The sequence below is a fragment of the Megalobrama amblycephala genome, linkage group LG1, assembly GCF_018812025.1.
Source record: "Megalobrama amblycephala isolate DHTTF-2021 linkage group LG1, ASM1881202v1, whole genome shotgun sequence".
Taxonomy (NCBI): Eukaryota; Metazoa; Chordata; class Actinopteri; order Cypriniformes; family Xenocyprididae; genus Megalobrama; species Megalobrama amblycephala.
The window spans coordinates 13,690,742-13,707,209 of record NC_063044.1 but is presented as its reverse complement, the minus strand read 5'-3'; the positions used below and the strand labels follow the sequence as shown (position 1 = coordinate 13,707,209).

The window sequence follows — 16,468 nt, the reverse complement described above, 5'->3', positions numbered from 1 at the left end:
GTCCAGCCCTAAAACATATAGTTTTATAGTATAGTTTTTGTCAGTGTTTATTTTAAAACACATAATTATGCAGAATATAAGATGGAAAATATTTAATTGATGAGTTGTCAACATAATATATAACAATACAATATATATGGAATGATTTTACCTCAAAATCCAACTATTTGACACAAAATGATAACTGCAAATCCATGTTTCTCTGCTGGAGTCCAGCTGTTTCTGTGAACTGCACCGATCCATTTGCTTCTTTTTTCTGTAGCTTTCGGCAGTTTTTAAATATATACCTCGGGAATAACTCATTATGTATTTGTAGCCTACTTAGTCATTTTGATAGTAGGCTAATATAGCTAATATACACTTACAGCCTGTGTTGCCTTCATATAAGGCTTTAAATTTTTTTGCGGCTCCAGACAGATTTGTTTTTTGTTTTTTTGGTCCAATATGGCTCTTTGAACATTTTGGATTGCCGACCCCCTGGCCTGGGCGAAGGTTAACTTAATTTCACTCGTTTAATCTGACTCCAATTTCAAATGATGTTTCCAATTAAAAATTTATCATTTGTTATGTATTCATTTAGATATTTGATTATTCTGGGTATCTCATATTTTCATTGTCCTTTTGGGGTTAGGGCAAGGCGTTGTCCTTTGCTATTTCTTTGAGATCTTCTTCTCCAGATGAGTTTTATTGCTTTATTGCAGGATGCTTGATCTCAGTTTTTGTCTAGCAGGAAGTTCAAGCCTTACAATATGATCATGTAGATAATACATAAGCTTAAATAAGCATTTATCCACATGTGTCTTACCTTACATGATGAAACCACTTCACCGATGGGTCTGAATGTGTGATAGGCGTGTGTGTGTGAATCTTTGCACACGACACACACAGGCTGTTTGTCCTCCAGACAGAAGAATTTGAATTTCGTTCTGTGTACACTGCAGATCTCCTCAGATCCAGATGAACGCCTCTCATTTCTCTCCTTCAGGAATGACTTGCTTAAGTTTTTTAACGCCAGATTAATCGGAGGATCATCTCTTGAAGATCTTCTCTTGCAGATGGGACACTCCTGAGTTTCCTTGGTTCTCCAGAACTGTTGAAGACACTCTTTACAGACACTGTGACTGCATGATAAAATAACTGGGTCCTTGAAGATTTCATGACACATGGAACAAGATAAATCGTCTTCAGATAGTGAAGCCATTTTCTCTGAGCTCCAGCAATCTAAACTTTACTTTCTGAATCAAGGTCTCAAAAATGAATAGCCATGACAATCACAAATATATGCCATCTTTTCAGAACCAAACATAAAAATCCTCCTTGAAAGCTTTTCCTCTTCGTTCTTCATTGACCACTGATTTTTTTACTGCTTTTTTCAAGATAAAGTCAGTAAAACAGAAAGGAGAAATAACCTCTTCCTAACGTCTTCCTGGTAAGTGTTGTGTGGTTTCTGATCATGTGTGTGTGTGTTTCTGCAGTCTTTACCTCACCCTGTCTGCAGTTCCTTTCAGTTTCAAGTCCACCACTATCATCCCTGTTCCACAGAAAGACACAATCTCTTGTGTTAATGACTGCAGATCAACGGTTCTCATGAAGTGTTTCGAGAGCCTTATTAAGAAACTCATCATGAGCACTAAAGCAAACTCCTCTGATCTACTACAGTTTGTGAACAGGACAAACAGATCCACAGAGGATGCAGTTTCATTCATCATTCACAAAATTTTCACCCACTTGGAAAATAAGGACATTAGTCCTTTTTTTTTTTTTAAAGTATTACCTTTTATTGAATGCAGTTAGATATTTTACACTATCATGCCCTCAATACAAAGCTGCATAACCTACTGTGCAACTTGATACAGTAAGTTTCTTACTGGCAGATCCCAAGATGTTTGCCTTGTTAAAGTCAGTGTAAAGCACAACACGGTCTCACCCCTATTCGTCACATACTGCCGTTTGGTCATTTCCCCCTCACATCCATAACCCGACGTTGAAGGTACCCCCTATTCGTCGCTTGACAACGTAGAAGGTCGTCCAATAGATTTGAGTGCAAATCCCTCATCTTTGAATTTTGACGAAACTGGGTTATCCATCCACCGGTTTGCCTGCGCTGGAAAGTAGTATGGTTTCAGGCGATTGATTTTATGTTGCAAATGTGTATTTTGCAGTAGCGTGCAGCACATATACCGTTAGAGTCATTCATTGGTGCGGGGTCGCCATACATTTTCGTGGGGCAGAAACCCTTGTCTAAATCGGTATCACGACTTTCTGTTTTTTTAATATCATTTTGGGCTACATTAAAACGACATAATTGCAGGACTGCATATTTGCTGTAGGCTTAACAAATGCCTTAATTTAGGTGGGATATTTTATAATTGTCGATGTTTTTTTAATTTGCTATGGCTTAGTGAGCCTACAACTTTTTTATTTTTATTTTTTTTTGCGACAAAAAAGAATAGCCTACTTTTATAGAACTTTCATCTCAATACTGATTATGAAGTGTACATGACTTGTACTGAGAGAAAAGTCCAATCATATTTGGCCTTTACTTGTACTCTATCTTTTGATCAAGAAGTATTCAAAGTATACTTGGCTTTTAGTTTTCTTAACGGTTTTGATCGAGTAGCCTATTAAATAAACTTTTTTTTTTTACAATATAGTTTTCATATACAGTCTTATGAAACTTGTGAAAATATTGTTTAGAATATTGATATAAAAAAGATATGTTTCTCATTTTGCATATCTGAAATTTTGTGTAGGCTAGTCCATTGGCATCTGTACATCAGTATTTACTTTAATTCTACTTTACTCTTTCCTCGACATTGACTGAATTTTCCAGCTATCCATGTTTTCACTGTTATACGGTAGGATGCACTATGACACATCTTCTAGTACAGAAACTCTGGATCAAAACACAGGAGAAGAAGAAGCTGAACCAAGAGAGGTAGGTTTCCTATCAAATATTAAACAGCTTGTAAATCAAAACTGCTTGCTTAATATTACCAAAAAAATGAAGCGTAACACATGAAAGCTTTGGGGTTCTTGGACTTGATCTACTCCATTTGCGTTTTGATCATCGTTCTGAATATGATCAGAAAAATGTGATTTTCTCAACTTCTTTGTTTAAAATGTTGCCTTTATGAAACTTACCAACATTCAAGTGCTAATAAAATGTTATTAAAATTAAAGTAGTTAAATGTATTTTTCAAGTAAAAAAAATAATAGTATACTGCAAGTGCAAAATAATATATAAATATTATAATGTTATGTTCACTTAAAGAAAACTTATACTTGCTGTATAAACTTCTAAACTAGTAGTTTACTGAGAGTACACTGCAGTGTGTACTTTCATAAACTAAAAAATGTACTACTTGTATTAAAATAGTAAACTACTAATATACTTATAAGGTCACTTGTAGTACAGATGCATTAAAAATGAGAAACCTAGTTGTGTACTTAAAGTTTGCACTTTTATTACACTTAAACGTATACTTTTATATACTAAAAGTGGGCCAATTTAGTCCCAAGCAGTATTGAAATAGTACACTTACAAGTCTACTACAAGTACACATTGATATTAGTATACTTACTACATAAAGTATACTTAAAAAATATACTTGAACATTACTTAAGTATACTTCATAAAATTAACTTGAAAAATACTTTTTCGTAAGGGGTAGCACTTGTGAGAGGGTTGATAGTTGAAAAAGTCTGATAACTACTGCTCAGTGTTACTGTTTTGTCACATGTGGATCGAAAGATGAGACCGACATCAGTCAAGAGATAATCAGACAGCCTAATGAAAAATATGGTTCTACATCTTACCCCATTCATCCGTCTTTCCAATATTTTATCGTATGGATAAATTGTCATTTAAGGTTGCAAATGCAGTCGACAGACAGGCAAAAAAAAAAGTTTGGTTCCCTTCAAATGGGTCTGAGTTTGCTTGAGGTCTTATATATGAGTCACTGTTCTTAGTTCACTTTGAGGGCAGAAAGAGACCTAGTGTGAATACAACCTGAGTTTGGTCCAATTAAAGGGGGCTACATGCAAAAACACCTTTACACCCAACACATGGCTGCTGATATGCACATGGGGTGCAAAGAATAGAAACAAACATACACATGGGGTGCAAAAAATGTCTACTTGCTTTTTGCTTTCTTCTTTTTGGCCAGGGTAGAGGGTGGGGCTTCTGTGGTTTCTGTACCTGTGGCTTAGGGTGCAAGGGGAAAGATTAAGAATTATATATAGTATCTTGGGGAAGTGGCTTAATTAATAGATAGGGGTGAAATTCGCATTAGTTAACTTATTATATATTAACACAATGATTACAAAACCATGGTACCAATTTATAGATGGGCTGCAAGGCAAAATGACTTACTTCGTCTTTTCTTTAGTTGAGGTGGGATGCATGGTGGGGCTCGTCTGCCTTGGCCTGGGGTGGATGGTGGGCCCGGGGTTGATAGGTGCAAGAGAAAAAGGTTGAGAATTGTATATTTAGTATTTTGGAGGAGAGGCTAAATTAATTAAAAGAGGTGAAATTCTCCACGTGTAACTTGTTTTATATTGTGCACTGATTGGAAAAAAATTTACAGATGTGGTGCAATGCAAGATTACTTACTTTTTTTCCTGGGTTTCCTAGGTTCCACCTGCTGCTGAGCCTGAGAGTTGATCGTAAATAAATCAAGCGTAATAATTTGCTGGTCTGTTGGGGTAGGCTGGTCTTGTGGGATTAGCTGGTCTAGGGGCTGGGGCTGGTCTAGCTGGGGCTGGTCTTGCTGGAGATGGTCTAGGGGCAGGGGCTGGTCTTGCTGAGGCTGGTCTAGGGGCAGGTCTTGCTGGGGCTGGTCTAGGATCAGGGGCTGGTCTTGCTGGGGCTGGTCTAGCTGGGGCTGGTCTTGCTGGAGATGGTCTAGGGGCAGGGGCTGGTCTTGCTGGGGCTGGTCTAGGATCAGGGGCTGGTCTTGCTGAGGCTGGTCTTGCTGGGGCTAGTCTTGCTGGGGCTGGTCTTGCTGGGCTTGGTCTTGCTGAGGCTGGTCTTGCTGAGGCTGGTCTTGCTGGGGCTGGTCTAGCTGGGGTTGGTCTTGCTGGAGATGGTCTAGGGGCTGGTCTTGCTGGGGCTGGTCTAGGATCAGGGGCTGGTCTTGCTGAGGCTGGTCTTGCTGGGGCTGGTCTTGCTGGGGATGGTCTTGCTGGGCTTGGTCTTGCTGAGGCTGGTCTAGCTGGGGCTGGTCTTGCTGGAGATGGTCTAGGGGCAGGGGCTGGTCTTGCTGAGGCTGGTCTAGGGGCAGGTCTTGCTGGGGCTGGTCTAGGATCAGGGGCTGGTCTTGCTGGGGCTGGTCTAGCTGGGGCTGGTCTAGCTGGGGCTGGTCTTGCTGGAGATGGTCTAGGGGCAGGGGCTGGACTTGCTGGGGCTGGTCTAGGATCAGGGGCTGGTCTTGCTGAGGCTGGTCTTGCTGGGGCTGGTCTTGCTGGGGCTGGTCTTGCTGGGCTTGGTCTTGCTGAGGCTGGTCTTGCTGAGGCTGGTCTTGCTGGGGCTGGTCTAGCTGGGGTTGGTCTTGCTGGAGATGGTCTAGGGGCTGGGGCTGGTCTTGCTGGGGCTGGTCTAGGATCAGGGGCTGGTCTTGCTGAGGCTGGTCTTGCTGGGGCTGGTCTTGCTGGGGATGGTCTTGCTGGGCTTGGTCTTGCTGAGGCTGGTCTAGCTGGGGCTGGTCTTGCTGGAGATGGTCTAGGGGCAGGGGCTGGTCTTGCTGAGGCTGGTCTAGGGGCAGGTCTTGCTGGGGCTGGTCTAGGATCAGGGGCTGGTCTTGCTGGGGCTGGTCTAGCTGGGGCTGGTCTTGCTGGAGATGGTCTAGGGGCAGGGGCTGGACTTGCTGGGGCTGGTCTAGGATCAGGGGCTGGTCTTGCTGAGGCTGGTCTTGCTGGGGCTGGTCTTGCTGGGGCTGGTCTTGCTGGGCTTGGTCTTGCTGAGGCTGGTCTTGCTGGGGCTGGTCTTGCTGGGGCTGGTCTAGCTGGGGTTGGTCTTGCTGGAGATGGTCTAGGGGCTGGGGCTGGTCTTGCTGGGGCTGGTCTAGGATCAGGGGCTGGTCTTGCTGAGGCTGGTCTTGCTGGGGCTGGTCTTGCTGGGGATGGTCTTGCTGGGCTTGGTCTTGCTGAGGCTGGTCTAGCTGGGGCTGGTCTTGCTGGAGATGGTCTAGGGGCAGGGGCTGGTCTTGCTGGGGCTGGTCTAGGGGCTGGTCTTGCTGAGGCTGGTCTTGCTGGGGCTGGTCTTGCTGGGGCTGGTCTTGCTGAGGCTGGTCTTGCTGGGCTTGGTCTTGCTGGGGCTGGTCTTGCTGGGGCTGGTCTTGCTGGGGCTGGTCTTGCTGGGCGTGGTCTTGCTGGGGCTGGTCTTGCTGAGGCTGGTCTTGCTGGGCTTGGTCTTGCTGGGCTTGATCTTGCTGGGGCTTGATCTTGCTGGGGCTGGTCTTGCTGAGGCTGGTCTTGCTGGGGCTGGTCTTGCTGGGGCTGGTCTTGCTGAGGCTGGTCTTGCTGGGCTTGGTCTTGCTGGGCTTGGTCTTGCTGGGGCTGGTCTTGCTGAGGCTGGTCTTGCTGGGGCTGGTCTTGCTGGGGCTGGTCTTGCTGGGGCTGGTCTTGCTGGGCTTGGTCTTGCTGGGGCTGGTCTTGCTGGGCGTGGTCTTGCTGGGGCTGGTCTTGCTGAGGCTGGTCTTGCTGGGCTTGGTCTTGCTGGGGCTGGTCTTGCTGGGGCTGGTCTTGCTGAGGCTGGTCTTGCTGGGGCTGGTCTTGCTGGGGCTGGTCTTGCTGAGGCTGGTCTTGCTGGGCTTGGTCTTGCTGGGGCTGGTCTTGCTGGGGCTGGTCTTGCTGAGGCTGGTCTTGCTGGGCTTGGGCTTGGTCTTGCTGGGGCTGGTCTTGCTGAGGCTGGTCTTGCTGGGCTTGGGCTTGCTGGGGCTGGTCTTGCTGGGGCTGGTCTTGGTCTTGCTGGGGCTGGTCTTGCTGAGGCTGGTCTTGCTGGGCTTGGGCTTGGTCTTGCTGGGGCTGGTCTTGCTGGGGCTGGTCTTGCTGAGGCTGGTCTTGCTGGGCTTGGTCTTGCTGGGGCTGGTCTTGCTGGGCGTGGTCTTGCTGGGGCTGGTCTTGCTGAGGCTGGTCTTGCTGGGGCTGGTCTTGCTGGGGCTGGTCTTGTTGGGCTTGGTCTTGCTGGGGCTGGTCTTGCTGAGGCTGGTCTTGCTGGGCGTGGTCTTGCTGGGGCTGGTCTTGCTGAGGCTGGTCTTGCTGGGGCTGGTCTTGCTGGGGCTGGTCTTGCTGGGCTTGGTCTTGGTCTTGCTGGGGCTGGTCTTGCTGGGGCTGGTCTTGCTGGGCGTGGTCTTGCTGAGGCTGGTCTTGCTGAGGCTGGTCTTGCTGGGCTGGTCTTGCTGGGGCTGGTCTTGCTGGGGCTGGTCTTGCTGAGGCTGGTCTTGCTGGGGCTGGTCTTGCTGGGCTTGGGCTTGGTCTTGCTGGGGCTGGTCTTGCTGAGGCTGGTCTTGCTGGGCGTGGTCTTGCTGGGCGTGGTCTTGCTGGGGCTGGTCTTGCTGAGGCTGGTCTTGCTGGGGCTGGTCTTGCTGGGCTTGGTCTTGCTGGGCGTGGTCTTGCTGGGGCTGGTCTTGCTGGGGCTGGTCTTGCTGAGGCTGGTCTTGCTGGGCTTGGTCTTGCTGGGGCTGGTCTTGCTGAGGCTGGTCTTGCTGGGCGTGGTCTTGCTGGGCGTGGTCTTGCTGGGGCTGGTCTTGCTGGGACTGGTCTTGCTGGGGCTGGTCTTGCTGGGCTTGGTCTTGCTGGGGCTGGTCTTGCTGAGGCTGGTCTTGCTGGGCTTGGTCTTGCTGGGGCTGGTCTTGCTGGGCTTGGTCTTGCTGAGGCTGGTCTTGCTGGGCGTGGTCTTGCTGGGGCTGGTCTTGCTGGGGCTGGTCTTGCTGGGGCTGGTCTTGCTGAGGCTGGGGACACCTGTTGTAAAGTTATCAAAAATATAAATTCAGTACACATTGTCAAAGAAATCAACAACAAACACTAATTAACTTTTCTTACCATGCAGTTTGATTATAAAGTCATATGCCCTCTTCATGCTGGTTAGGAAACGCGTATTATTTTGAGTTGGTGGCAGATGCGTGACTACATCTGCCATCAACTTGCCTGTGCCCTTGTGCCTCTGGCTGATAAATAGTATGGGCATATAGCCTATAGCCAAGACCTGAAATGAAACAAAGTAATTAACACACGATTAAAGACATATTGTAAAATGAATACACAGAAATATTAATTCATGAGTATTTCTTAAATTGCAACTGTCAGTACTCGATTTAAAAAAAAAAAAAAAATTAATAAGATGTTGTGACAGTAATGAAGATGGAGTCTTCTCCACACTGACTTTGAATCAGAAACAGAGGGCAATATACTTGGTGTATAAACTATGTACTAATTGATTCATAGTTCATCCCTATCCATAGTCCCTGCCATCAGTTACACAAGTATTTTAAGATAAGTGTAGTCTAGAATATTGCCTACTTGTGTACATACACCAATACATTTTCAAGTTTTTTTTTTTTTTTCACAACAGAAGTACACCTGCATAAAATGAAAGTATATTTAAATATTGTGTATGGGGAGCTTTTTGGCAAACTGTTTATCAGAGCAACTTGCATGTGATATACATTTATCACTTGAGCGTGATGTGTGCTGCAAAAGCAATTTCATAGGGATGTATGGTGTGGTTTTTAAAGTGATTGTCTGTCTAAAATTTCATACTGACAAGATGTGCCAACATCTAAGCATACATGTGAAGCCTGGTACACAGCACACACTATGTCTTCTGTCCATCAACAAACATGGTACCAAATACTGTATGTACTTTGGGCTTAATATTGATTACCACTCAATTAATGAAGCATGAGCATTTTTACTTACAGCTATTTGGGCAGAGGCCACCACCCGAGATGCATTTTTGTTTTCTGATGACCCTCTGGCCCCAGTCATCATTAATTTTTGCAGTTTTTAAAAACCGCTTGCTTGGCAGTGTGGCAAAACAAGCACTGCAGGTTTTGCGGTTGGCCTGCTGACGGACCTGGCAGCTAGGGCAAGGCCTGAATTTTGGCTTTGTCATTCTGAAATGTACACACATACAAAAAATATAAATATTAAATATCATACAGAGATCCGAACATACATAAGTACAAGAAAGACAGCTAGTCAATTTATTAACATGTGTCATACAGCAGTAGGCTATGCTTAACAGCAATCTTATAGGTTGGCCTATATTGTGCAGAATTTCATTTGGTTCAATAACCAGGTATTATATGCAGGTCTCTATCCATTTAATTGGTATATTGTGCACTTAAAACAACACCAACAAATGATTTTATATTCTTTGATCCCGACCTTTACACTTTAAGTTGATAAAAGTGAGTAAAGAAGAGGCAGCAACTCCGTTCCTCTAAAAAGCAACCACCACTCAGATGGTAGGGGAGAGAGAGAGGGAGAGAGGGATGGAGAGAGATAGAGAAAGAGAAATAACAAGACAATAAACAATACAAATAAGACAATATACAAGACAAATGTGGCTCTTAAAAGTGCCTTTTTTTGATGTAATGAGGTGCTGATTTTTTTTAAAGGACAGGGATTGAGGAACCTGCAGAAAAAGAGAAGAACAAATAAAAAGAGAACAGATCACCAAACTACATATTACAATATGAATAACTACTAGGCTAAGAAGTAAAAGTTGCTCTTGTTCATTCATGCAATCACAATATTATAAAAAAATGAATGATTTTAAAAAGAAGTCATTGTGTGAGCAAGGGTTTTATCATGATATTTTGAACACATCCTGGTTCTGCCTTCACCCAAAAATGAAAATTCTGTCATTTATTACTCACCCTCATGTCGTTCCACACCCGTAAGACCTTCGTTCATCTTCAGAACACAAATTAAGATACTTTATCCGATGGCTCAGTGAGGCCTCCATAGGAAGCAATGACATTTCCTCTCTCAAGATCCATAAAGGACGAGAATATTTTTGGAGCACCAAAAATAACAAAATAACGACTTATTTAGTGATGGCTGATTTCAAAACACTGCTTCAGGAAGCATCGGAGCACAAATGATTGAGGGAGACTCAATCTGGGCAGAAATGGGAAGCCAACGTAAAGATATAAGTATAAATAGTTTGACACTGCTACTACTACTACCAACAATACTCATAATAATAACATTAATAATGAATGAACTAAAGTATCTTAAAAAAAAAAAATATATATATATATATATATATATATATACTGTATATATATATATATATATATATATATATATATATATATATATATATATATATATATATACACACACACACATATACATAAGACATATTATAGCATATAGGACAATTATATAGTCTGTTATCATATAGTTATATATCAAATTGCAGTCATTTACATATATATGTACAAATATGTACCCCTCACACACATATATACACACACAATATATACATACATTATATATTCTTCTATAATTTGTATAAAGTGTATTTAATAAGACTTTATTCATCTATTGTAGAAGCGTGATTTCTCATTTTCTATTCATCTTTTGTAAAAGCATCTATTGTATATACTCTGAGGACTGAGGCATCAGCTCACCAGCCAGATTTAATCAATATTAAAGGATAAGAGCAGTGCGCTAAAAACTATATTAAATCTGAATAACTGCTTTTGTATGTTTTTCTTGAATAATATGTTTCTTTAATAGATGTAGCCATTGTGTAATTGATATATGCCATTTATTTTTCCAGCAAGTAATATTGTTTTCTTGGCGATAGCTAGAGACCTGAGTGAAGGTATTGAATATTTAAAGGATGGGTTAATTTGAGAGGTGTCACCTAACAGGCACAATAAAGGAAGTGTTGAAGTGATTCTGAAAAATTTGAAAAATTCAGAAGTGCATGAAGGTAAGAGTCTTGTGTGTTTAGGATGCAGTTAGTACATCTGTCCAAAGTTTCTAAGCCCTTTTTGAACATCTTTCGTTGTGAAATGTGTGTACAATCTGTGAAATCTATGTACAATTTGATACTGGATTAATTGAATATTTGTGTTTGTACTAAAAATAAAGCTATTTTTACAAACTGTTTTCCAGAATTCCTCATCTGTGTTAATATTAATGTCTTTCTCCCATTGTTTAACTGGTGCTGCTGTATTGGTATCTATATAAGATATTCTATATGAGCATCTTTACTGAATTACTGATTGTATTGATATGTTTAATAATTGGGGAAGGTTGTGCAATATCTTTGATTCCAGTTGTGATTTTAATAGAGTTCCTGATTTGTAGTTAGTAATAATGGTGTTCTCATCTTGTCCAAAAATCCCTTTATAAATTCCATTTAGCAAAAGAAAACAAGTCCTCCCTATCCCGTCTTTCACCCCGAAATGAAATATTAAATTAAAATAACAAGCTTTAAGTTGTATCATGAATGTTGAGACAGACATTTCATTTGTTTGTAATAATGATATTCTCAGAATTCTGATTTCAGCTCAACTCCCTATTTCAGTAGTCAGGACAAAAGTCAGGGAGTCTCTCTCGCAAAATAAAAAAATCCTAAAATGCAATGCAAAAACCAGGGAGCATCGATGCTCACTATGTTTCCTTACTGGAAATTTGCTCACATTTTCTGAAACACGAAACATCTAAATCATTCAAGCCAAATCAATAAACATTATGCATGCAATAGAAGTTTTGAAAAAAAAAAAAGACATTTAAATACTTTTCTTTATGCCTGGACTCATTCAGCCTGATTACACCCACCTGTGTCTCATCAGCTTGTGAACTCTGCCTGTATAAGCCCTGTTTATTCAGTCATTCATCGCAAAGTATTGTAAATGCCGCTCTGCAACTCTGAGCATTCTCCTGGTTTCCTGTACCTTGGTTTTCGATTCTCTGCTTGTTGTTTGGTTTCTCTGTTTGTCTCTGCCTTGGACTCTGTCAGTGTTTGCACTGTTTACCATGTGCTCTTGACCTTTAATCTGTTTAGATTACGTTTTTGGATTAACCTTTAATACATTTCTGCATTAGGATCCTCAACCTGTGCATTTCAGAGCAGTTCATGACACAAGTGAATGAATGTTGTGATAAACTTATGTTTAACATTGGAAGTGTTGTAGATAAATTCATTAAATTCACACACTGAATCTAGATACACTGTTCAGAAATGATAAATTCTACTCTGTACCTCACACAAAATGATTGTATACTACCAGAAAGCATGTCAGTGTCAGAGGGGCCGGGACTCAGGCACCTCCCCTCCAACCTCTGATCAAGGGAAAGATAAAAAAAGAAACATTTCATAGAATACACTTTTTCATGAGACATTAGGAATACGAATATTACTGCAGATCTCTGATCAGCTTCAGACTTCATCTCTTACCATACCAAGAACAGACACTTTCAGGTAAGATGTGATTTTAAACTAATATGAACAGGTAGTAAGGAAAGCTTTTTTTATAGCACCTTTTAAAACTGTGTTTACAAAGTGTTTTACGGAAGAGAAATACTCAGAAAAAACAAATTCACATATAGAAATAAGATAAACAAAAATAAAATCACATAATAGAAAATAATAAAATAGAACAATAAAAATAAACCATGATAAAGCCCTAGTGAACAAATGTGTTCTGAGATGCTTTTTAAAAGTGCACAGAGAGCCGATGGCTCGTAGGTCGTCAGGAAGAGAGTTTCATAGTTTAGGACAGAAATAACTAAAGACTGACTCGCCAGTTTAGCAGTGTTTTTGGCACAACCAGCAAATGACTATTTGATGTTCAGAGCGATCTTGCTGGAGTATATTTATTCAACAAATTAGAAGGGTATATTAGGGCAGTTCCATGAAGACGTTTAAAAACTATTAAGAGGATCTTGAATTAAAATCTGAATGATACAGGCAGCCAATGAAGGGATCCTAGTATTGATTTCTAGTTTTAGAGTGAGTTAGCATTCGTGCAGCTGCATACTGAACTTTTTATAAGTGTTTAATAGAGCTCTTTGATAACCCAGCAAAAACAATATTGCAATAGTCAAGTCTAGACGTAACAAATGCATGAACAAGTTTCTCATTTTCAGAAGGCAAGAGAATATCATGTACTTTGAAGATGTTTCTAAGGTGATTTTTTTTATTTAAACTGAGGTCACTGTCAAACATGATTCCTAAGTTCCTTATTCTTTTATTTTATTTATTATAAAGTCAAGATGTGGAGCAACAGATGTTTTCTGTATGTCATTATCGATAACAAGTACCTCTGTCTTATCTTTGTTTAGCTGTAGAAAGTTCTGAGACATCCACAGATTTATGCTCTCTATGCAGTCCAGTAGGGTGGAAGTTTAATTGTAGGCATCTGGTGCAAGTGAGAGATAGATTTGCATGTCATCTGCATACTGGTGAAATTAAATATTGTACTAATTAATTACAACCGCTAAAAGAAGCATGTATAGGTTCAATAATAGAGGACCCAAAATTGAGCCTTGAGGAACACAAGAAATGACGTAGCGCCTAGAGGTGTAGGTACCCAACTGTTGTAGAGCAGGTCGTTAGGGACCAAGGGATGAAATAGGAAGGAATAGGCATAAACCAGGATAATAAAGAGTGTATTTATTAATCCAGAGAGCAAGAATTTACGGACCCACTTTATATTAAGTGGCCTTAACTACTGTGTACTTACATTTAAATTAATCATTTAATACAATGCACTTATTGTGTACATACATGTTTTTACATTGTACTAATATTTTAAAAACACCTGCATGTAATTACATCTGTAATTAATTTCTGTAATTACATTTATAATTACACTGTTGACCCATCCCTTACACCTTACCCCTATCCTTAAACCTACCCAAACCACCAAAGCTTTCCCTAACCTTACCCGTATCCCACCTCAATAGCAGCAAAAGTGTTTTGCAATTCAATATGAACCCAATAAGTACATTGTACTTAGTTTTTGATGTAAGTACATAGTAGTTAAGGCCACTTAATATAAAGTGGGACCGAATTTACTATTTACAAGTATTTGAGTACGGTTAAGGAAAAAAAACAATAAATGAAAATTTATTTTACAAACGCTTCACCCAGCGTATACTTGTCCTACTTTACAAAGAACAAAGTAAAGTTGCTTAAACGGCACAAACGAATATTCAGCTTAACTCACTGACCCCTCCTCGCTCCCCAAAGGTTGAGAAGGTCTGGCTTAAATACTCTAAATTCCCACCAGGGGTGCGTTTCCCAAAGCGAACTATGGACGCAAGTTACCAATAGAGTTCAATGGGACTTACGACTATGGTTCACCAACGATTCTTTCGGGAAACGCACCTCTGAATAGGAATTGAAATAAACCAACTTGCGTGACGACAAGGACGACAACATTGTTTTTCGGGTTTTTGAGTCGTTCCTTAATCACGTGACATACCCATACACTAAGCCAATGCATTCTGAGCCGGAAAGAGAATTGATTAGTTCTGTTCATGAGTCTTTCGGGTTTTGAGTCGTTCCTTAATCACGTAACAGACCCATACGCTATTTCTGACATTTCTGTCACTGTTTTTGTTACTGAGGATCTGTGGTGTGTTATTATAAATAAATAAAGCCCTGTTATAAATAAAATATTGATTAATTTATCTTTTTGACTGTCTATCTGTAAATAAACACTAGGCTATATAATAATATAATAATCCAAGCCTACAATACAAAGTATTTATAGCCTAGTTTGTTCATTTTTACTCCAATTTTGAGTTTGCTGTTATAATAATTGCTTTTCCTAGGCAGACTTGACATATTGGTCTAATATATGTATAAGACGATTGCTCAAAAAGGACATAATGACATAAATTAAAAGCAAATAACATTTTGAATTTGAAATATTAATGTTAGTTTAAAACATCAAGGTTATGATAACTTCAGCTTTAACAGTTGTAACACAAACTCAAATAAAACTGGAGAGTTAACGTTATTTACTAATAAATATAATGTGCTTGGGTCACACAGCATAGTGTATGGGTCTGTCACGTGATTAAGGAACGACTCAAAAACCCGAAAGACTCATAAAAAGAACTAATCAATTCTCTTTCCGGCTCAGAATGCATTGGTAGCGTATGGGTCTGTCACGTGATTAAGGAACGACTCAAAAACCCGAAAGACTCATGAAATGAACTAATCAATTCTCTTTCCGGCTCAGAATGCATTGGCTTAGTGTATGGGTCTGTCACGTGATTAAGGAACGACTCAAAAACCCGAAAGACTCATGAAATGAACTAATCAATTCTCTTTCCGGCTCAGAATGCATTGGTAGCGTATGGGTCTGTCACGTGATTAAGGAACGACTCAAAACCCGAAAGACTCATGAAATGAACTAATCAATTGAATCATCAGGTGAACTACTTCTAGCAGTACAGAACCTGTAGAATATTGCACATGCGCGACTGAACGAATCACCCCCCGAGACGACTCGTTCTTCCCGAGTCACATTAAAGATTCGTTCAAAATGAACGAATCGTTCAAGAACGACACATCACTACATGATTCGAGCGTTTAGAAACTAAATTTATGAGTCGGTTGTTGTTAGATTTCATTGGTGATTTCAAATATGAAATTTAATCGTAAGGTTGACGAACAGTTTTGGAGAATTTGATGTTTCCCCATTCAAAGAGATAGGAGCTGCATGATGCCCAGGATGCCCAAGAGGCGTTTCAAAGATGGCCGCCGAGTGAGATGACTTGTCACACCAAAACACACCAAAAACATTAATCTTTCAAACCCTACAGTCGGTGCATACACATTGATGAAATTATAAATTTCCCAGTGAATGTCGGCTTTAACGGCAAGAAGAGGACCATTTATTGGTTCTTCTGTACTCTAAACAGTGACTCTTAAATCAGGTGAAAAGAAAATTGCCACTCCTGCATTCAAATTTGTTTTATGGCTCAAAGGGTTAGTTCACCCAGAAATGAAAATTCTGTTATTAATTACTCACCTGTTGTCATCCTGATACTCTGCTTGTGTTCAATAAACAACCTGTTAACCTATCTTCTGTCTCTCGACTGGTACTATTGTAACAGGTAGACACTTCAAACAAGTTAGTTAAAAGAAAGAAAGTTAATTCTTGTTATTGTATAAGAATTCTTATACTGTGGTGAATACCCATGCCCAGAACTCTCCAGATTTTGATGCAGAGCCCCAAGTGGGGTCTGATGCAGCAGCAAACTTTGTGGCTAAGTTGGCTCCGCAATATGGAGGCCTTTATTGAGTCACGCAACAGCTGTATGAAGTATATTATAGACTGGCCAGGGCTGATAATGGTCAAGACTTGGGAGTAGTGCATGTGGGAAATTTACAGCCCTTTCACACTTGGCAGATGGCTGAATCACAAGCTCCTGGGAAAGTGGGACTGATGCTTTGAATGTTGGTCAGAATGTTCATGAA

The 16,468-nt window shown here is 40.9% G+C and overlaps 3 protein-coding genes across 4 annotated transcripts in view; 1 reads left to right on the top strand and 2 right to left on the bottom strand.

Annotated features, from left to right (window-relative positions):
* LOC125263219 (zinc finger protein 271-like) overlaps positions 1-16,468 on the bottom strand; it is a 237,334-nt gene that overhangs the window by 79,219 nt on the left and 141,647 nt on the right. The gene's annotated exons all lie outside the window — the stretch shown is intronic.
* LOC125263203 (proteoglycan 4-like) lies at positions 1,752-9,968 on the bottom strand. 2 transcript variants are annotated; one of them, XM_048182183.1, is made up of 4 exons: positions 8,044-8,185; positions 4,616-7,962; positions 4,376-4,429; positions 1,752-4,207 (listed from the first exon to the last, which is right to left on the bottom strand). In XM_048182183.1, exons 1-2 carry the CDS (start codon positions 8,044-8,046, stop codon positions 4,678-4,680), a joined length of 3,288 nt encoding a protein of 1,095 aa, XP_048038140.1. In that variant the 5' UTR covers positions 8,047-8,185; the 3' UTR covers positions 1,752-4,207; positions 4,376-4,429; positions 4,616-4,677. The 2 variants fall into 2 exon arrangements, with proteins under 2 accessions (XP_048038140.1, XP_048038148.1); XM_048182191.1 differs by lacking the exons at positions 1,752-4,207; positions 4,376-4,429 and adding an exon at positions 8,920-9,968 and having other exon boundaries at positions 6,079-7,962; positions 8,044-8,206.
* Positions 12,296-16,468, top strand: part of LOC125263237 (stonustoxin subunit alpha-like) — a 32,121-nt gene continuing 27,948 nt past the window's right edge. The window contains exon 1 of the mRNA XM_048182232.1: positions 12,296-12,451. The gene's annotated coding sequence lies outside the window, so the exon portion shown is untranslated. The remainder of the gene's footprint in view (positions 12,452-16,468) is intronic.